Source organism: Acipenser ruthenus, chromosome 57 (genome assembly GCF_902713425.1).
Source record: "Acipenser ruthenus chromosome 57, fAciRut3.2 maternal haplotype, whole genome shotgun sequence".
NCBI classification, from domain to species: domain Eukaryota; kingdom Metazoa; phylum Chordata; class Actinopteri; order Acipenseriformes; family Acipenseridae; genus Acipenser; species Acipenser ruthenus.
Genome location: NC_081245.1, coordinates 4002643 through 4025209, shown reverse-complemented (window position 1 = coordinate 4025209; position 22567 = coordinate 4002643). Strand labels below are relative to the sequence as shown.

At 40.9% G+C, this 22567-nt stretch overlaps 2 protein-coding genes across 10 annotated transcripts in view; one reads left to right on the top strand and one right to left on the bottom strand.

The window, feature by feature from the left end:
• The window catches only part of LOC117967216 (zinc finger protein 436-like), a 151352-nt gene that overhangs the window by 65458 nt on the left and 63327 nt on the right, over positions 1-22567 (bottom strand). Inside the window, exons 2-4 of the mRNA XM_059017664.1 lie at positions 8567-8750; positions 5929-6591; positions 937-2432 (exon numbers count right to left, since the gene is read on the bottom strand). Coding sequence (XP_058873647.1) covers positions 1384-2432; positions 5929-6591; positions 8567-8726 — 1872 coding nt within the window. The 5' untranslated portion in view covers positions 8727-8750 and the 3' untranslated portion in view covers positions 937-1383. Of the gene's footprint in view, positions 2433-5928; positions 6592-8566; positions 8751-22567 lie in introns of the transcript that reaches the window.
• The window catches only part of LOC117407669 (zinc finger protein 436-like), a 179206-nt gene that overhangs the window by 113604 nt on the left and 43035 nt on the right, over positions 1-22567 (top strand). Inside the window, exons 1-3 of one of the 9 annotated variants that reach the window (XM_059017674.1) lie at positions 17314-19269; positions 19883-20030; positions 21215-21412. The exons of 2 other annotated variants lie outside the window; for them this stretch is intronic. In XM_059017674.1, the coding sequence (XP_058873657.1) occupies positions 18727-19269; positions 19883-20030; positions 21215-21412 (889 nt within the window). In that variant the 5' untranslated portion in view covers positions 17314-18726. Of the gene's footprint in view, positions 1-14730; positions 19270-19882; positions 20031-21214; positions 21413-22567 lie in introns of those variants that run through there. 6 more of the 9 variants (XM_059017668.1, XM_059017667.1, XM_059017669.1 and 3 more) reach the window with 6 other exon arrangements.

Sequence of the window (22567 nt, the reverse complement as noted above, 5' to 3'; positions counted from 1 at the left end):
TTATTTTTAGGCTCAGCTCACCGCTACCACCCCTGCGCTGACTCGGGAGAGCGAAGACGAACACACGCTGTCCTCCGAAGCGTGTGTCATCAGCCGCCCACTTTTTTCACACTGCGGACTCACCATGCAGCCACCCAAGAGCTGCAGCATCGGAGGACAACGCAGCTCTGGGCAGCTTACAGGCAAGCCCGCAGGCGCCCGGCCAGGCTACAGGGGTCGCTGGTGCGCGGTGAGCCGAGGACACCCTGGCCGACCTAACCCTCCCTCCCCCCGGGCGACGCTCGGCCAATTGGCCTGCTGGAAGCTCCCGTCCTTGGTCGGCAAAGGAATAGCCTGGAGTCGAACTCGTGACGTCCAGACTATAGAGCGCATCCTGCACTCCACGCGGAGCGCCTTTACTGGATGCGCCACTCGGGAGCCCAAGAAACATTTCTTACGGCGAAGAGTGCAGGCTCCTAACCTTCCCTAACAACCCAGAAACAGAGGGAGAGTACTCCAAATGACCTACCTATTGTTTTGATTGAGGCAGCCTATTTGGAGGGGAGGCGCTATTTTTCAGATGAGTCTGTTCATCTGTGCTAACGTTAACCCATTTTGAGGGTTTCAGAACACAGGCACATTTACATGTGCCAGTTTGCACTGTGCCTCGTTAATTTTGGGCCAGTCAATACATTCGGGACGGGGTCAAATTTGTGCCGCGGCAGAGCGCTACTTTACACTCCTCCAATTTAGTGCTGTGTCGGTTGATCTTGATACAAGTCCCCCACAGTTTCTTATTTCAGCAGGATCAGAGGTTCTTACTCGGGTGTGAATGTGTATTTTTACTTCAAACATGTGAGATATTGTAATATTAGAATGGCTCAGTTTAACAATGTCTTGGGTTCCACTAAATGCTTGATAGTGCTGTTTAACAAACAAAGAAAAAGAATAGACTACTTGAGAAAATAAAGTTTATTCAGAAGCTAAATACCTTGAAGAAAAACTACTAGATATGAACAATACTTCAGAAACGCCTACATCAAGCATCACCTACACATACTGTATATAGACAACAAATATCACTACAAGCATTTAAACAACATTATAATTCTAAGCTATGCACTGCGAATTCAATACATCGGTGTCCTACCTTCCTTTAGGACTGTGGAAACTGTTTGAAGACTTCTAAAGAAGAAAGAACAACAAATCCCACGATGGTCGGTACTGTTTTTTTTATAGATATAAGAGAGGGGCTTGTTTGTTAAAAATGATTTTGAACTCTAAATACATTATACATTTAATCACATGAATCTTTGCAGCGACAGGGTTTCTGTCTTGCGAGAACTTTCTGGTTTTGAAAGGTATCCCACCAGATTAACTCCCTCCCAGCATTCAGGGTTTCTCTCATGTGTGAATTCGTTGGTGTTTCTTAAGTCTGTCTTTTCGGGTAAAACTCCTCCCACATTCATTACAGTGGTACGGTTTCTCTCTTGTGTGAATTCGTTGGTGTTTTCTAAGGCACTCTGCTCGAGTAAAACTCCTCCCACATTGATTACAGTGGTGTGGTTTCTCTCCTGTGTGAATTCGTTGGTGTATTCTAAGGTTCTCTGTTCGACTGAAACTCATTCCACAGTCATTACACTGGTACGGTTTCTCTCCTGTGTGAATTCGTTGGTGTTTTTTAAGACTTCCTAATACAGTAAAGCTCTTCCCACAATCATTACAGTGGTGTGCTATCTCTCCTGTGTGAATTTGCTGGTGATGTTTAAGATAGTCTAATCGAGAGAAACTCTTCTCACAATCATTACAGTGGTGTTGTTTCTCTCCTGTGTGAATTTGCTGGTGAGTTCTAAGATGTTCTATTCGAGAGAACCTCTTCTCACATTCATTACAGTGATACGGTTTCTCTCCTGTGTGAAATATCCGGTGTCTTTTAAGCTTTGATAAATAAATAAAACACTTCCCACAATCATTACAGTGATGCGGTTTCTCTCCTGTGTGAATTAACTGGTGAGTTTTAAGATGTTCTATTCGAGAGAACCTCTTCTTACATTCATTACAGTGGTGTGGTTTCTCTCCTGTGTGACTGTGCTGGTGTCTTCTAAGGTTTGATAAACGACTGAATCTCTTCCCACACTCAGAGCAGTGATACGGTTTATCTCCTGTGTGAACACACTGGTGGATTTTAAGCTGTGAAACATGACTGAAACTCTTCCCACAATCAGCACAGGAAAATGGAGTCCCTCCTGTGTGATTTGCCTTGTGAGTTTTAGGAGATCCTAATTGCCAGGAACTCTTCCCATCTTCAGTAGAACAAGGCAAGGTCTTCAAGTTGCCCCGTGTTTCAGAATTGTTCACACACACAGAATGTGCAGTCTCTATACTCTCCAGAGCAAGTGGTTTGCAGTGCGGTGATGGGGTGGAGTCGTGTTCTCCTTCATCTGCTTTAGAAACTAAAGAAAGAAGGTGAGACAAAGGTTATTGGAAAGCATTCTTACACATTCACTCTTCTGCAGGGCTTCCCCTCATAACCATGACCAACTCCTAGAGTGAACTGTGATGACTGCGTATTTATTTCTTAGACGCCCTTATCCAGGGCGACTTACAATTTTTACAAGATATCACATTATTTTTACATACAATTACCCATTTATACAGTTGGGTTTCTATTGGAGCAATCTAGGTAAAGTACCTTGCTCAAGGGTACAGCAGCAGTGTCCCCCACCTGGGATTGAACCCAAGACCCTCCGGTCAAGGGTCCAGAGCCCTAACCACTACTCCACACTGCTGCTTTTGCAATTCAAATTTAAATATCTCTGCGTATGTGAATATCTCGTGCATGTCTGTTCTTAAGTGTTAGTAAATATTTGAATTAAATACCCATACGGTGTTTCAGCTGCAGAATCGTAAAAATGAATACGTTATAAGCGCTTGCTTCTTCAACCGCCAGACCCACAGTTTACGCGGCACATTGAATCAATACAATACAGCCAACAATTTAGTCTGGGCTTTGTAATAAAATCAAAGTCATTGTGAAAGGACGTATTATATACTCCCGTCGAGTGCTGAAACACTAATGAAAGTCATTCTACACATCATATATTATTATTAATTTTATTAGCAGTTGTCCCAAAATATACACATTGAATAAACAGTGTGATATAGCTACGCTAAAAAAATGTGCGTATTCTAAGCTCTGCACAGACCAGTGACCATCAGGACGGATCCTAAACGAAAGCCAGAGACTCCTGCATTTTACAACGCAACGAAGAACGGTGTGGATATAGTGGATCAAATGGCACGGCTGTATTCTGTCAAAGGCAGTACTCGCAGGTGGCCTGTGTCTGTTTTTTATAATGTTGTGGACTTGGCAGCCATCAATGCTTTGGTTTTGTACAGGGAGTGCACGGGCAACACAATCACTCGGAGGGGCTTCATTCTGCAGCTAGCCCTGGAGCTACGGCAGAAACATTTTGATAAGAGACACGAAAGCCGACTGGAATAAAAGGTTGCTAAATGCAATAGAAACAGAACTTATGATGTCTGCACCCGTTGTGAAAAGGCAGTCTGTGGCAAATGCGCTGGTACAGCTGAAAAGCGTGTTTTCTGTGTAGATTGTATTTAGAAAGCTGTAATAGAACTCGGAACAGACAGACAGCCTTTGAACTCTGTTTCACCCAAAGCGCTTTCACGCTGCATAAGTTGTGTTATATTTTTGTTTTATGCTATTTTTATAACTAGTTATTTATGTTTTATAATTTTTATTGCGTAAAATTTATTTTATTAGTTTTTCACGTTAATGTGTATGTGCTCTTTTTGAAAAAAGAGGAAAGTAATTTTCAACGTAAATACAGTGTTTCTGCTCTGCAAATGTGATGTATGATGTTCATAAATAAAAACATTAAGTTCTATCTGATGGTTTGTTTTTCATTTTCATATCAAAGCTGTTTTTAAAACGGAGCCGCACGTTTTGCGGGTGAGGTGGGTGTATGTAGTCTGAAATCTCGGAGGTTCTAGTGTTAATATCACTCCTGCTAATGTCAGCCTCTTTTTACATAATGGGTGTCAAATTCATTTTAAAACTATCTTTAGCAAAACATATTAACAACGTTCAACAGCTGATGATTGGGGGGAGCAGTGAAAACGCAAAAGCAATGTGTGTGCAAAATATACACGTCTCCTCATACTGTCCCCATTTGAAAATGTTGACCATCATAAACAGTCCCTTGGCGACCAGGTTTTGAATGCGATTTATCCCACCCTGGTTGTGAGACACAAGGGCCCAGAGCCTTCTACCACCCAGAAGGACAGCAGGACATGTCTTACCCACACCCCGTCGACGGCTACTATGCTCATAAACTTGCTCTATATTTATTTTCTATAAAAAACACTACGATTTTAAACTTCAGATTTAAGTTGTTTTTAATGTATCCTTCTGCCAGGGCAAAATAGTCCCAATACTGCTGGAAAATCTTATTTTTCAGATATTCAGGGATATTTTTTATACTGCAGTTTGAATGTATTATTTTCCTATAGAGGAATAATAAAACCATGACAGTGAGTAGTTTTAAGATGTTGACTAATCTTTCGAGATTAGCTGTTCAGTAAAATTACACACCATGAGCGACTCCAAATTGGCTTAAAGAATTATTGATGCTGAATTATTTGTTCATTTATTTTTGTAGATATGCATATGAATTAGTGCTGGGACACATATACAAACACACAGGCGTATATGAAGGCAAATAAATCCTATAGCTGTCTTCCAGAAATGACAATTGATAGAAATGAGAAATATGCATCGCAACCTGTTTTACCAACTCTACCCAGGATACAGAAACTGCTGATCAGCTGCATGCTGTACTAAAGCTTGCAAAATAAATCACTTGTTTTATTGTTTTAGATCAACATTTTAATTATTTTTATTTTGTAATGCAATCCTAGATTTTGTTAGTAATTGTTTGTGAGTAAATATAGTTTTTTTCCACATTTATTTGAAGTGTTTATTTCAGTTAAAAAGTAGTGTTAATACTTCATGACAATGTGTCTATGACCACTCTGTTTATTGTGAAGACACGACAATGGCAGGGATTATAAAAAATGCATGGTCTACTTCATGTACTGTTTTTACCTGAAATACATCAGATGTGTTTTTTAAACCGTAACATCTCTTTGACAGTCTTTGTTTTGTATTTAACAGTGTTCCATATCATTAGGGCTTGAGGTTTTCCATTTTTAATATGTGTTTAAATGAGGACGTCCACATTTAGGATTGTGAGGAGCAACAGATTACCGGAAGAGTATCTATCACACTACAGTATACAGCAATAGAGCAATGCACCCCGCCATTCATCTCTGCATGCTTTCAATAGAGCAATACACCCCGCCATTCATCTCTGCATGCTTTCAATAGAGCAATACACCCTGCCATTCATCTCTGCATGCTTTCAATAGAGCAATACACCCCGCCATTCATCTCTGCATGCTTTCAATAGAGCAATACACCCCGCCATTCATCTCTGCATGCTTTCAATAGAGCAATACACCCTGCCATTCATCTCTGCATGCTTTCAATAGAGCAATACACCCTGCCATTCATCTCTGCATGCTTTCAATAGAGCAATCCACCCCGCCATTCATCTCTGCATGCTTTCAATAGAGCAATACACCCCGCCATTCATCTCTGCATGCTTTCAATAGAGCAATACACCCTGCCATTCATCTCTGCATGCTTTCAATAGAGCAATACACCCTGCCATTCATCTCTGCATGCTTTCAATAGAGCAATACACCCCGCCATTCATCTCTGCATGCTTTCAATAGAGCAATACACCCTGCCATTCATCTCTGCATGCTTTCAATAGAGCAATACACCCTGCCATTCATCTCTGCATGCTTTTAATAGAGCAATACACCCTGTCATTCATCTCTGCATGCTTTCAGTCTTACCTGAAAGGTGTTCACGTTCTGCTGATTCTACCTCGGGACTTTCCTCGTTAATCTGGACAGGTTCAAGTGCCGGGGTCTCCTCTGTAATGTGGACAGGGTCTAGTTCAGGAAGCTCCTCTTTAATGTGGACAGGCTCCATCTCTGAATCCTGCCTTTCACAAGGATAACCCAGCTGTACCTTCAGAACTCGCAGGTGGTGTTTCACGGTGCTGTGGTGTCTGAAATCTGCCCCGCATTCATGACAGTTATATGGAGTCTTTCCAGTGCCTGTTTGCTGCTGTCCGTTCAGGATTCCTGACTCCCAGAAAGTCTTCACACATCCAGCACAGCGATGCAGAGTCTTTCCAGGAGATGTTTCAAGGATTCCTTCAGGATTAAAACTCTCCCCACATCCAGGACAGGGAAGAGAGCCCTGCAAGCTGCTTAAGGGTTTAGAATTGAGAATAACCCTTTTAATATGGACTGATTCTAGTAGAGGACTCTCCTCTTTAATATGGACTGATTCTAGTGCAGGACTCTCCTCTTTAATATGGACTGATTCTAGCACAGGACTCTCCTCTTTAATGAGGGCAGGTTCCAGTTCTGGGTTCTCCACTGTAATGTGAGAAGATGCCATTTCTGATTCTTCTCTTCTACCAAGACTTACCAGTGTCATACCAGTACCTAAAAAAAACCAGAAGACATCTTTTTAATTTTACATATGATGCATTACACACCTTATAAAAACGTGCCCCCGAATGCCTGCTATTGACCACAAAGCACATTTTTTCATAACTTGTCTCAGCATTCTAACCTGGAGTGCACATTACAACATGGCATCTAATACAGGAGGTACCAACGGGTACCTGCACTCCTTAAAATCTAAAAGGCAAAAGAAAATAAAGAGATGACGAGCCTGAGAAAGCTGTAGATAGAGCTGGAGAAACTGCAAACATGATGCTAAAGAATGCGGCTACAAGCCTTATGAAGAACAGCCCTGAAAGAAAAAGAGCATGGAATTATCATGGATTCTCAGATAGAAGGGAGACCCTGATAGAAGTGGCTGAGGCATGGAGACCCCAGACAGGACCTGTAGGAGTCACCTGTGGAGTTCCAGTGTGAAACTTCATCCTCAGCTGCTACTGTCGGGTTCGGGTCGGGTCAAGCACTTGGGCTCGGGTGCTTTATAAATAAATGCATAATTACATTTTAGCGAGTGTTTTTTTGCTCTTGCAAATACCTCCTAAAATGACTTCCGATTTAGAATCATACATCCCACGCGAGCAAAGCCTGAAACGTGCAGCGAGAGGCGACTCGGCGTTCTCGTGTTTATGCTCTAAAAAATATAGCCAAAAAGTGATTCTGCATTATTAAGTATGGAGGCTGTTGATATAAAAAGAAAGCTGTCTACTGGAGAATGTTTAGGAGTGGAAAGTTCTGTTTGGAAACATTTCGACGTTGTTGTTTTCCACGATAGTAAAAGTTAAAGTGGATTCGTACAGTGCATGATGTCAAAAAGACGGGAAATTCATCTTTGCATTAACTTTGCTGTTTTTTTTTAAGCTCGGTTTATCCAAACATGATGCTGTGTGTCTGTATCTGAATCTACCAAGTAAAATGTTCGTCTAACTGGATGCTTCGCTGAGAGTATTGGTTTTCTTTTTAAATTTGCGTTTTGAATTGAAATATGCTTTCTGTATTTCAATAGCATGTTTGATATTATTTCTGGCGATATTCGGGTCGGGTCGCCCACAGGTCACAGAACAAGGCAACCCCCAATGTAAACACTGCCCATTATATCATTGTGAAGAAGAAATATGCAGATCTGCCTGTGGAAGACTGCTTTGACATTTTCACAACAACTAATAGAGCAACTACAGGGATACAATCAGTTGCTGTAAAATATTGAGGAGGCTGTGTGGTCCAGTGGTTAAAGAAAAGGGCTTGTAACCAGGAGGTCCCCGGTTCAAATCCCACCTCAGCCACTGACTCATTGTGTGACCCTGAGCAAGTCACTTAACCTCCTTGTGCTCTGTCTTTCGGGTGAGACGTAGTTGTAAGTGACTCTGCAGCTGATGCATAGTTCACACACCCTAGTCTCTGTAAGTCGCCTTGGATAAAGGTGTCTGCTAAATAAACTAATAATAATAATTGAGTTGATGTATGCAGTCTTAGCATTGATATCTACCTGCAGCAAAATCATTTTAAAATATTTAGGTAAATGTTATGTAACTTTGTGTCTCATAATTCAGTCAGTTGTACCCTGAAGACCTGTTCAAATAACAGACATTTAACAATGAAAAACGTGTCTGTACATTTCTAAGCACGTATCAGGATATTCACATATTTACAGCCTGATCCTAAAAGCAATCCACTTTCATGTGTACAATAGTTCCAGTTTAGACTATTTGAGAAATAAACACTGTTTCCATGTAAATTAGGGCATCAATAATATCATACAGTGACATGATGTTGCCACAAGCAGGTTCCAAAAAAGGGGTGGGGATTATTGATGGAGAATGCAAACAAACTGGACTGTCGACAGCTTTCTCCTAACTCAATGTATTCAATGACTCCCTAATGCAGTGTATTCCACAGGCTCTCTTCCCCTCTTTCAATAAAGCCCCCCTCTATAGATCTGCATTCCAGTTTCACTCACCTCTCTCAGTGATACTAGAAGGTGGTGTTTCCTCCTGCAGGATCCGCTCATTGGCCTGGTCACACCCCAGCTCAGTCACTTCCTCCTTGATCTCAACAGTCCTGTCTGCAGAAACAACCCATCGCATAGGAAGCTCTGGGCTGATGTGAGCTGCTTCCATCTCAGAAACTTCCTTTGAGTGAGGCTGATCCGTTCTCACTGAAGAAAAGGAGACACTAAAAACATTGGTAAATATCTCATATATATACGTACATGTATTACAATACCGAAAAATACATTTAAACCATCATTCTCCGAAACTGAATCTATTTGATCTGGTGTCTACATATATTTTATTAATCCCCGATCCTGAATTAAGAGTCCAGACGGTTTTAACTTCCACACGGTCTCCTTACTCTACACGCACAGCCATGCGAGTTAGCAACAGTGCAGTCCTGTGGATATTCGCGTAATTAAAAAAATACAATTTATTTTGTTGCACTGTACTGTAAAATCAAAGTGAACTAAGTTGTGTTTACCTCTCTATGCAGTCGCTGTTTCTGTCTTGTAGTCTTTCCGATATAAACCGCCTCTTTAAATAAGAGTTCCGTTAACAACAAACAAACATTAGAAACTAAAATAATGAAACAGTCTCGTTTAAACACAATGACGCACACCCAGCTTGTGAAATAACAAAACCAAGAGAGACGCGTATTAATGAGCAGACCAGGTCGAAACCGGGGCCATTTCGGATCCAGCGTCTTGTAAGCTGGCGCAGTAAAACATAGCGCAGTCGGAGCCAAGATGACGAACTCCGGTGTCCAGTTTCATACACTCAGCCAATCAGCCTCGCAAGCTGGGTTTAGAGTGTTTCTGCAGCCAATAATACGCGACTTTTCCAGCCAGGCACGCCTACTAGTAGTGACGCTTTCATTTCATTATCTGAAATAGAAAAGTTTGCTTTGTTGACGCGGAGGGTGGAGAGATTGCAAGGGTCACTGGTGCTTTTACAGCATTTTATCACATATGGTTTATTTAGTTTGGGTTTAAATGTTTTCTAGTAATGTGTGTATTTGTATTCGTGTATTGCCTGCATGGAGTCCTGAGACAGTCACTTTCTGTTTAATTTAAGATTAAGCAGACAGAGAGGACCCAGTCAGTCGTAGCTACAGAGAACTTCAGGTGGTCAATGTGATTTTTTTTTTAGAAAACAAACGTGGTAAATTCTCCAGGAGCTATATTTATCAATCGTACGTAAGCACGCATTTCATTCAAAACGCTGGGTACGCACAGTCTAACAGAAAGTATGAGATTTATGCGTACCATCGTTTCCTTATATTAGAATGATGGTACTGCGAGAAAAAATAGTTCTAACCCCTATTAAAAGAGACTCCATCACCGCATAACGAAGAGCAATTGCGTGTATAACAGAGCGATCAACCAAGCACACTCATGCCATTCCTGCAAGTCGTGGCTTTTGGGCCGCTGGTACCTTTCAAAGACAGATCGGAGACATTTCACAAGTCCTCAGTACATTCAGTGTCCTTATACTGACGGACAGCAGATTGAAATAATTTAGTAGACTCAGTCTACCAAATGCTGGGGCTAAATGGCCAGGCGGAACCCACGATTCATGTATTCTTCAAAACAGCAGTGTGGGTAGTCGCGGAGAAAACACAGCCGTGACAGATGGTACATTTACAACTATACAGGGGCGTTTTAAATGCACATTTCCACGTGCGAACTATTAGTGACGTTGAGATTTACTAACGTGTATTAGAAACGTGCGTACGAGTGCCTTACGCACGATCAGATTTTAATTGTGCGTGCAAACATTCTAAACTCTGCGTATGAACAATTTAAGTCATGTTTTTACACACGATTGGTAAGTATAGCCCCTGGATACTGAAAAACTAAAGTAATGCGGGTCTGTTGTTTGTGTTCTTTCTTTATCACAGCAGAAATAGCGCTGATTATATATGAATGGGAATTCTACAGAAAAAGTAAAATCAAAGCCGGTGTTTCTGACTCAAAAGGGGATTCTGCTACGCGAGTCTCAAACTGAAACCAGTGAAGATGGTCGTCAGCGTCTCCGTGTCGTTCTTTCAAGACGAGCTCGCCTCTACCATCGAGCACGCAGTGAAAGCGGCTGTAGACACCGTCTTGTGCCAAATCACAAAAGTTGTCGGCGGCAAATTCACTGAATTCCAAATGGAAATGGCTGGAAAGGAGAAAGAGAATGAAAGTCTGAAGCTGAGATTGGAAATATCAGAGAGCGAGTTGAAAGCAGTGCGGGAATGCATGAACGCTGCAGATGCAGACATTAAACAACCTCTCAGAAACATGAACCCCGACTGCAATGAAAAAGACTTTCAGAGGAACGAGAACCAGGGATTATTTATCAGAGTTCAAGGTGAGTTAACATTACTGGTGTTTAAAAAAAGCTGCTGAATGCCATTTAAACATCCCTTGCTATTATTTTTTAGCTGGATCGCCCCCAACTAACATATTTACAGCTACACTTTCAGATACCTTTCTCACAACTTATGAAATATAGACCGAATATTTTCGGTTTTAGATCTACACATTTTATGGCAATGTTTGACCACAACCTAATTTTCAGCTCACAGAATGTCCTGGTAATGATTTCGACACATAGTATAAAAGTCTCTCTATGGCTTTCAACCTTTTTTATAAACTGTACCCCATCTATCTGGAGGTTTCAGAGTCTGTACCCCATTATATTGTTCTCTCTACTGAATGGTATAACAATTGCAATACATGGCAGACTAATTATATATGTGTGTGTGTGTGTGTGTGTGTGTGTGTGTGTGTGTGTGTGTGTATATATATATATATATATATATATATATATATATATATATATATATATATATATAATAATAATGTATAGATATACAGTGCCTTGCAAAAGTATTCAGACCCCTGACCAATTCTCTCATATTACTGAATTACAAATGGTACATTGAAATTTTGTTCTGTTTGATATTTTATTTTAAAACACTGAAACTCAAAATCAATTATTGTAAGGTGACATTGGTTTTATGTTGGGAAATAGTTGTAAGAAAAATAAAAAAAAACTGAAATACCTTGCTATTTCAGTTTTAATAATTTAGTTGAATGTATTGTGTGTTTATCTAATGGATATTTTGTCACAAGTAAACTGCTGGTTTAGGACGGAATACCAAAGTCACTGTTAACTTGAATTACAGGTCATTGGACTCAATAAGACAATATTTGGGAGTCTCTTCACTATCCTTTCTACAAATATAAATACCGGCCATCCAAAATTTACACAGTAATTTTAAATGTCTATAACATTACCATTTACTTCCCATCCCAGCATAATCACGTGTGCCATTTAAAAATGTTTACAACATCAAAACCTTACCCTCATAACATTGTAATAACTAGCAATGACGCATTCTTTGTTGAAGCCAACATAAACGTGATCCAAAGGGGCACAGTATATCATTTTCTGTAGACTCTTGTGTTTCCTTCCTCAGTAAGAAACGTATCTAATTCAATCAGCCTCTATTGCTGTTATTAAAATGCAGCTGTGACTAATATCAGTAGAAATCCACTTCATCAAAAATTAAATATTGATGCACAAGTGGTTTGGAGATGATAGGCTATATAATAAATAATAATAATACTGCTAAAAATCAATTCAAGATCATTATTTTCTTTCACTACCATTTTTATGTTAGCATTTCTGAGTCATCCAATTACCATTAGTACCCCAGTGGATCTATTAGATGAGTATCTGTGATTTTCATGCACATCCGAGTGGGATGAGTGACCACCTCTCCAGAATGAGGTCAGCTTGGAATCACCCTGGTGTGTTTATCAGTAGAGTTCTGAAAAGCCTGTGCAGGAAGGGAAGAGTTAAAAACTTGTGCACGTTTGTTTCACGCAGATTCTGGAGAGAGACGTGCTTTCAGTGAAGCAGAGGAGGGGCCAGTGATGGAAGCTGTTTACACAAAAGAGGAAATCTGTGATCAGGAGTGGTGTGGAAGTGTAATGGAGGTTACAGAGCTGACAAGTGCTGAAGGTAAAGAGATCCCTGAACTTGAACCTGTCCACATTAAAGAGGAGGCCGTAGAGCTGGAGTGTGTTCACATCACAGAGGAAGTTTATAAAGAAAACAAAGTCGATACACTGGAGGAGAATATAGTTAAGATGGAATCTAGCCATTGTGAAGATTATCCTCCTGAACAGATCTGCATGAAACCCAATCAGCCTGTCTCTGAAGACACTGGTTCTAGTGTTGGAGAAGAGGGCACTGTGCTGGGATCCATTCAGAGGAAACATCACCCCCCTCAGGAAAGAGCTGCAGATGGAAAGGAGGAAGGAGCGATGCCGTCCACGAGCAGCACAGCATGTGAGTAAAGCGGAGTACAGCAATGCAGTCACATGGGGGTTGCAGTGGTTTCTTTGCAGTTTGTACCAGAACTGACTGTCTTTTTAAAGTATTCAGTAACAGAGGTGGGCTGTGCTTTACTACACATTTTCTTGGGAAACATCTAGATTCAAACTAGAACAGCGAGCAAATGATGTGTGTTTTAGTCTCTTTGTTTGGGGGAAAAATTCAGTTCCTTGGGGAAATCGCAGTTTTCATGCAATGTAAAACTCTAGATGCATCTTGAATCGGAGAGTTGTGAGAAGTATTTCGTTTCACGGCCCACGTATCTATCACACTGTGAATGATGGGGTTCAGACGTGGTTTAGAAATAGCTCTTAGATGAATAATTCAGCTGGATGCAGACAGGTTACAATCTTACAGCTTTGTTGCTAAAGCTCACACGTTGTAAACATTGTTTTCCGACCTCTCAACTCACTTCCTGGTTTATCAATAAAGCTTATTGAATACAAGACCCTTAAATAACTTTATACAAACAATTAGAAGACAAACAACAACACACGACTGCAGAGCAACACTGCAAACAAGCATAAAGTTAACAGGAGAGTTTAACCAACTGACTTAATCCTGAGATTTTGTATATACACTGCTGGCCTTCTGAAAGACGTTTTCTTATGCAGAACCAGTAGTGAATGATTGATATTACAATAATATTCCAACAGCCCAGGTTTATCGGTTTAAAAAAATACAAAAGGAGTGTTCTAAATAGGTCTTAGGGGATGTTATTTGAGGTTATTATCAGTTAAAACCAAAAATATCAAGCCGTAGTTATGTTAGTAAAGTTATCTTCAAGCAGGTGTTTGTATACGATAATTGTTACAAGATATCACATTATTTTTACATACAATTCCCCATTTATACAGCTGGGTTTTTACTGGAGCAATCTAGGTAAAGTACCTTGCTCAAGGGTACAGCAGCAGTGTCCCCCCACCTGGGATTGAACCCACGACCCTCCGGTCAAGAGTCCAGAGCCCTAACCACTACTCCACACTGCTGCCCACTCTATCATTCATCCTTGACCATGACACGCTTGAGTGACTATGACTGAAGCACTTAATCACCTAATTAGTGAGACAGTTGATTGGACACTGGATATGGAGCGATTTCAGCTGTTGAGATGCTTAGTCACCCACATGGCGAGTTTACAGTAAAATCTACTTGCAATTTTAATTTTTCAGGGCTTATTTTGAAACCTGGCAAACTGATTTGACCCACCCTGCTCCCAACGCACCCAGGCGTGGGTTACTGCTTACATAACCAATACTAACGTTTACTAAAGTCAGGACATTCATTACAAAAAAAATTGTTAAAAAAATAGGCGGTTTAAGCTTGAAGCCAGAAAAGGGAAAAAATGTTACCACCCATAACTCGGCTGCATCCAGATTTAGGTTTTTAGCATGGATGAGATGGGCAAGGTAGCATTCAATGAGAAGGGGGCTGTGAATATGGCAGAGGTAAGAACAATCATTTTAAAACCTTAGAAACACCTTTAACAAGGAAAAGTTTCACTGCTCCCCGCTGGATCATCTGCTGTTGAACGTTGTCAATATGTTTTCTTAAAGGTAGATTTAAAATGAATATAAAAGCAGGCTGGTATTAACAGGAGTGATATTAAGCAGGTTTGACTGTATTCTCATCAGAGTTCACTCTAGGAGTTGGTCATGGTTATGAGGGGGAGCCCTGCAGAAGAGTGAATGTGTAAGAATGCTGTACAATAACCTTTGTCTCTTTCTTTCTTTAGCTTGTAATGTAGATGAAGGAGATCATGACTCCACTCCACCACCCCACTGCAAAAACTCTTCTAGTGGCAAACCGCAGCGCAAGAAACGCAGAGAGACGACACCACAAGAAGAGAATTTAACTGTACAAGTGCTGTTGTTTCTGGAGAGTGCAGAACCTGCAAATTCTGTGTGTGTGAACAATTCTGAAACCCAGGGCAACTTGAAGACCTTGCCTTGTTCTACTGAAGATGGGAAGAGTTCCCATCAATTAGGATCTCTGTTTCCCTGTGCTGATTGTGGGAAAAGTTGCAGTTGCTTATCACAGCTTAAAATCCACCAGCGCATTCACACAGGAGAGAAACCTTATCACTGCAGTGAATGTGAGAAGAGATTCAGTCGTTTATCAACATTTAAAATCCACCAGCGTGTTCACACAGGCGAGAAACGCTACCACTGTAATGAATGTGAGAAGAGGTTCTCTCAATTAGAACATCTTATAAATCACCAGCGAATTCACACTGGAGAGAAACCACACCACTGTAATTATTGTGGGAAGAGATTCACTGAATTAGGAAATCTTAAAAGACACCAGCGAATTCACACAGGACAGAAACCACATCACTGTAATGAATGTGGGAGGAATTTCACTCGAGCAGAGAGCCTTAAAATACACCAACGAATTCACACAGCAGTGAAACCCTGAATGTTGAGAGAGGCTTAATCTGGTGGAACACCTTTAAAACCAGGAAATTCTCACAAGACAAAAAACTTGTCACTGAAGATATTAATGTGGTTAACAAAAATATTTATAAAGCATTCAGGGTTAAAAATAAATCCTTCCTTAAAACAAAAACAGGCCTGCGTTTACACTTTGAAACAGACAAGAAGATACCATTCCAGCAAGGTTTGATGGGACTCTCAGACTCACCCTTGTTTAAGAATGTGGTCATGCACATACTCAGCATTGGAGTTCCTGTTGCGGAGAGCTGGAAAACATGTACCTGGGATATCTTGGATCGGAGTGGACTGAAGGGCTGAACACAAGGCCCCTTGTGTGTGGTTGTGTGTTTTGCTGAAATTCCATTTCAGGTTTTTCTGCCAACTGCTTCCCAAGCATAAGCAGCTGTGTTTGAAAGAAGTGAATGGCTCAGAAGTTCAATATTAGTAGTTTTGTTTTCCATTTGTCTGTAGATTTAAAGGGCACATCAGCAGTACTTGAAAAATAAAACATAAACTATCCCACCTTGCTGTTCCGAATGTGTTTAGACGTTGTATAATAATCAGTATCTGCCCAAACAGCTGCATATGCCACACTGCTATGTCCAAAATCACTCTTCCCAAGCACCTCTTCTGAGCCAGAAAAGATGACTTGCACATGCACTCTGAGATGTACCGACACCTGCCCAATGAAGCGTTGTGAAAGCTATATGACCTCTGTGTAGAAACACTCTTCTCTGTGTGCCAAAAAAAGTTGTCTTTACACATTGCAAAAAACGGCATCAATATCTTTTTTTCAAAATTGCAAAAATGTTACTGCATGAAAAACTAATAGAAAATCTACTTAAAATAAAACCATAGTTCATTTAAGACGTGTATTCAAAAGATTGTTTTAAGCGAGTTATTAATTTATTTTTTAAAATGTAAATACTAATATTTTTGTAACGTAAAGTGTTGAGATATTTTTTTGATGTAGCGTGAGTCAGATTTGTCAAGTTATAACAACCAGAATTATCCCGGGTTTAAAAGGCATGTCGTATGCAGACAGGCTAAAAGAATTGAATCTATTCAGTCTTGAACAAAGAAGACTACGCGGCGATCTGATTCAAGCATTCAAAATCCTAAAAGGTATTGACAATGTCAACTCAGGGGACTTTTTTGACCTTAAAAAAGAAACAAGGACCAGGGGTCACAAATGAAGATTAGATAAAGGGGCATTCAGAACAGAAAATAGGAGGCACTTTTTTACACAGAGAATTGTGAGGGTCTGGAACCAACTCCCCAGTAATGTTGTTGAAGCTGACACCCTGGGATCCTTCAAGAAGCTGCTTGATGAGATTCTGGGATCAATAAGCTACTAACAACCAAACGAGCAAGATGGGCTGAATGGCCTCCTCTCGTTTGTAAACTTCCTTATGCTCTCTCAAGTCTGTCGAATGTGCAAATCTACATGGGGCTGCAAAGGCTGCCAGTTATTATTTATTTATTTCATTTGTTATTTGTTTATTTAGCAGACGCCTTTATCCAAGGCGACTTACAGAGACTAGGGTGTGTGAACTATGCATCAGCTGCAGAGTCACTTACAATTACGTCTCACCTGAAAGACGGAACACAAGGAGGTTAAGTGACTTGCTCAGGGTCACACAATGAGTCGGTGGCTGAGGTGGGATTTGAACCAGGGACCTCCTGGTTACAAGCCCTTTTCTTTAACCACTGGACCACACAGCCTCCGCCGGTACAGTTATGGGCCATTGCTGGTCCTATGTGGGCTTGCTTGCTGGGCTATAGCTACGACTAACACACTCCACTCTGTCTGAGTTCTTAAATTAAACAGAAATTAATCAGAACTTCATGAAGGCAATAGAACAAAAGCACACACATTACTAGAAAGCATTTTAACCCAAACTAAATAGTTTAAACAACATGTGATAAAATGCTGTGATAATCACCAGCGACCCTTGCAATCTCTCCACCCTCCGCGTCAACAAAGCAAACTTTTCTGGTTCCTGTAATGAGATAAAAGCGTCACTTGCAGTGTGCTGCAGAATCACTCTAAACCTACGGTGGCCCAAAAGTGCAAGTCGGAGTCATTTTAAAAAGTGCATGACGGAAATGCTGCGCATTTGTATTTCCGTCATGCTCTTTTTTTTTGTATTCGCCACCCTTTTAAGATCCTGTCCATGTTTAGATTCGCCTGCACTTTTTTAAAGACGACACTGAATTGCACTTTTGGGACACCGTACTAAACCCAGCTTGCAAGACTGGCTGGCTGGCTCCCTGTCGAAGCAAGGCGAGGTTGAGATGAGAAGAGGAGGAGAGTATGAAACTGGACACCGGGGTTCACCATGTTGGCTCCGATGCGTTTTACTGCGCTAGCTTACACTGTGGTGGATCCGAAATGGCGCCGGTGTTCTCTGTTTCTGCTCATTAATACGCGCTCTCTCTCTTGGTTTTGTTATTCCACAGGCTGCTGCTCCGCGTGTGTGCGTCATTGTATTTACACGAGACTGTATCATTATTTTCTTTTGTTTTTTAACAGGTAGGGCTGTTTATTTGTTGTTAACGGAATTGTTTTAAAGAGGTTTATCTATGAAACACATGACTGAAGGACAGAAACAGCAACGTACAACGACTGCAAAGAGAGGTAAACACAACTTAGTTCACTTTGATTTTACAGTACAGTGCAAAACAGAAACTGAACAGCACAACAAAGTAAGTTTTATTTTTAATGACATTAATATCCACAGGACAGCACTAACTGGTCTAGGTGTGCAGTGTAGAGTTATGAGACCGCGTGGAAATTAGAACCTAGCAATCGGTCATTTTAAATCGATTAAAAAAAAAAATGCAATAGATTTTCATTAACGGAGAATGATGGTTTAACTGTATTTGTCCGGATTGTAAATCTACATTATAAATTAACAGTATTTATTTTCAAATGTGATTTCTTTCTTCCCCCATTGGAGAGATGAGCTGCCTGCAGAGTGAGTTCAGCTGTACCGGCGTAATGAAATAGCAGCGCATTTCAAACTGTTAAAACGGAACCCAAACGTCTCTACCTAGCTTTACGCCAAAATACCCATTTTTTATACCTCTAAAAAAACAGAATTGATAAGTAGTTTTCCGATTTAGGATTAGGAAACTGCATTTTTAGCAAAAAATAAATTTTTTCACACTCGGGTGTTTCCGTGACCAATCGGCTTGTTGACGTCACAGAGTGAACTGATCTTCGTCCGTCCGACTGTTCCCATCGGGTTTTTTTGCGGTGTAGAGCGTGTGAGAGACAGCCGATTAAAATTATGCCCCGTCGATGTGTCGCAGGGGGTTGTAGCAACACAAACCAAGGCAGGTTTAAACTTCACAAGTGGCCGAAGCGCCCAGAGGTCGCCAGGGTTTGGACTGCGTTTGTCCGGAAAACGAGCGCCTCCTGGAGGAAGCCGACAAAATGGTCGCACTTGTGCTCGTCCCATTTCGAGGAGCGGTGCTACGAGACGACAGCGATTGCCAGGTCCTGTGGTATCCAGCCTCGACTGAGAGACGATGCGTCCCCCACAGTTAGACCAAAGAAGGCAACAGTTGTAGCGAAAACAAGACATTTTAAGTCTCCTCATAAACGTGTGAGACTCCAGACAAAACACGACGAGCTGAGCGGGTCTGCGGGTGAGCTTGTTTTCGTGTCACCGTTAGACTTACTGGCGTCAGCTGACGTTTCCTTGACCCAGCAAGAGGGAAACAGTAAGAAACTGGACCCCAGTTTTTCCACAGTATTCACTTCGACCCCCAAATTAAAGAAAAGTTTACCAGGTGGAAGATCAGCATTTGGAAAGAGAGAGAATACAGGGGTGAGTAACTGTCATATTGCCCCTTGCTTTATTTATGTAATCCGTACTTTTAATATGATATATTAATTATCGTATCCTTATTTTTATTGTTATTTTTATAAATATGTGTTTATTTACAATATTGATCAGCAGACCCGACGCGTGTGGTGTAGTGGTTAGGGCTCTGGACTCTTGACCGGAGGGTCGTGGGTTCAATCCCAGGTGGGGGGACACTGCTGTTGTACCCTTGAGCAAGGTACTTTACCTAGATTGCTCCAGTAAAAACCCAACTGTATAAATGGGGAATTGTATGTAAAAATAATGTGATATCTTGTAACAATTGTAAGTCGCCCTGGATAAGGGTGTCTGCTAAGAAATTAATAATAATAATAATAATAATAATAATAATATTAGATAAGGATACAGTATGCAAAACTTTATAAAACAAACAGAAGTACGCATTTATATTTAAAACTGAAATAGATCTACCATTGTTGATAACAATATTAGTAATAATAAATACATAAGCCATTAAAATACTCCGCAGTGCTTGTGCTACACTCCGCACACGAGATGAACTTATGATACTGGTGTGCCACGTTACATACTGTAAATACAGCTGTGTCTTTTACAGGTGTTTCAGGAAATCTGTGCTGCCACAGCGACTCCAGTTACAACTGCAGGTGACGGATTAGATGAATATAGTTTGAGAGCTGATGCTGGAGCTGAAATTGTCATTCAAGTCCGCCCCGATGTAAATTCAATAGGCAAGGAAAAAAAATGTATGTACTGTAAAACTTCAATATTACATTTACAATACTGAGCAATACAGATGTCATTATTTATTTCTTATCAGACGCCCTTATCCAGGGCGACTTACAGTTGTTACAAGATATCACATTATTTTTTACATACAATTCCCCATTTATACAGTTGGGTTTTTACTGGAGCAATCTAGGTAAAGTACCTTGCTCAAGGGTACAGCAGCAGTGTCCCCCACCTGGGATTGAACCCACGACCTTCCGGTCAAGAGCCCTAACCACAGACATAAACAAACAAGATAGCTGCTTCTGCATCCAGCGCTCAAAGAATATCACAGACATTTGCAGAGCTTTTTGAGACGTTATAGTAATATAATAATGACTTGGATCGCATTATTGAGGAGTTTGGTGATAAAACGAGTGATCAGGAGATGATTTATCGGTATGCACGACTATGAAGAGGTATGTGAAAAATACAGTGAACGAGGGGTGGGGCTGGAGATGCAGTACTGAGTGTCCTGTTGATATGCAGAGCCTTTTAAACCTGTTTTACTGTGAAAGAAAATACTTTTAAACAGCGCGTCTAAAATAAACTGCGTGTGTGAAAATAAACTGGACCTGACGCGCCTTCAGACGTGCTGAATAAATGGGCAGAGTTAAATGAGCTGCTATTACACTCATTACGGTACAGTTGAACGCAGTCTGCAGGCAGTTCATCTATCCAAGGCAGAAAGAAAGAAAGCAAGCTGAAAACAAATTAGCAAAGAACTCTTTATTTTATATATGTACATTTATAACCCCGAACAATGCAGTTAAACCGTTATTCTCTGATACTGAACAACTGTTGTATCAGTTTTTTGTGTTTTTGAAATCCCACATTCCCCGCTTCTGAATTCCGATTCTTGATTCCTAGGTTCTAACTTCCACAGGCTTTATTTTCATAATAATCTATCGTACTTGTTAACCGTGTGTCTGATGTTAATGGTTTTATCTCATGTAACAAACGTTTTCATAGTAGATTAGCCCCACGTGCATTCCTTTTGTGGGTTTGTTGCTCTGTTGCATTAACCACTGGGAAATCATATTAGAAAAGTACAGTACATATCAAGGTATTAAAAATGACGCTTGCTATGTGATGTTTAATGAAAAACACTTTATATGCAATCTGAAATGACAAACTAAAAGTCTTGTCTCCTTTTCTTCAGTGAGAACGGATCAGCCTCACTCAAAGGAAGTTTCTGAGATGGAAGCAGCTCACATCACCCCAGAGCTTCCTATTCGATGGGTTGTTTCTGCAGACAGGACTGTTGAGATCAAGGAGGAAGTGACTGAGCTGGGGTGTGACCAGGCCAATGAGCGGAGCCTGCAGGAGGAAACGCCACCTTCTAGCATCACTGAGAGAGGTGAGTGACACTGGAATGCAGATCTATAGAGGGGGGCTTTATTGAAAGAGGGGAAGAGAGCCTGTGGAATGCACTGTGTTAGGGAGTCATTAATTTTAGTTTGGCTTCTTCACCAGAAAGCTGTTGACAGTCCAGTTTGTTTACATTTTCCTGCAGTAATCCTCCCCCCCTCGCTTTTGGAACCTGCTTGTGTCAACACCATGTTACTGTATGCTAATAGTATTGATGACCTAATTTACATGGAAACAGTGTTTATTTCTCTAAAATAGTCTAAACTGGAACTATTGTACACGTGAAATTGGATTGTTTTTATAATCAGACTAACAGAGGTTTTAATGTTTGCAGGACCGAATGTACACGTCGATATCCTGACACATGCTTGCTTGCTTAAAAAATGTACAGACACATTTTTCATTTTATTAAATGTCTATTATTTGAATAGGTCTTCAGGGTACGAGTGACTGAATTATGAGACACAAAGTTACACAACATTTATAAGTCTTGTGTCCTGTGCTGTCCTGGCTGTGCTGAGTCTTGTGTCCTATGCTGTCCTGGCTGTGCTGAGTCTTGTGTCCTGTGCTGTCCTGACTGTGCTGAGTCTTGTGTCCTGTGCTGTCCTGGCTGTGCTGAGTCTTGTGTCCTGTGCTGTCCTGACTGTGCTGAGTCTTGTGTCCTGTGCTGTCCTGACTGTGCTGAGTCTTGTCTCCTGTGCTGTGCTGAGTCTTGTGTCCTGTGCTGTGCTGAGTCTTGTGTCCTGTGCTGTCCTGACTGTGCTGAGTCTTGTGTCCTGTGCTGTCCTGACTGTGCTGAGTCTTGTGTCCTGTGCTGTCCTGACTGTGCTGTGACAATGCCCTGGTTCTCTCGTGAGTGAATCAAATCAATTTCTTAGAACAGATACTTCTATTACTATAACTGAATTCCATTTTCATTAATTAGGCAAAGTATCATAATTAAAAAGTATACAGCTATAAACAATACCTGATGCTTCATACCCAGACCATGAAGCTGAGAGAGACAGGTACTATGGGTTGATCCACTGGTGGGCATTTTTTATTTCAATTCGAAAAACAAATCAAAATCCATGATAATTCCATGCTCTTTTCTTTCAGGGCTGTTCTTCATAAGGCTTGTAGCCGCATTCTTTAGCAGCATGTT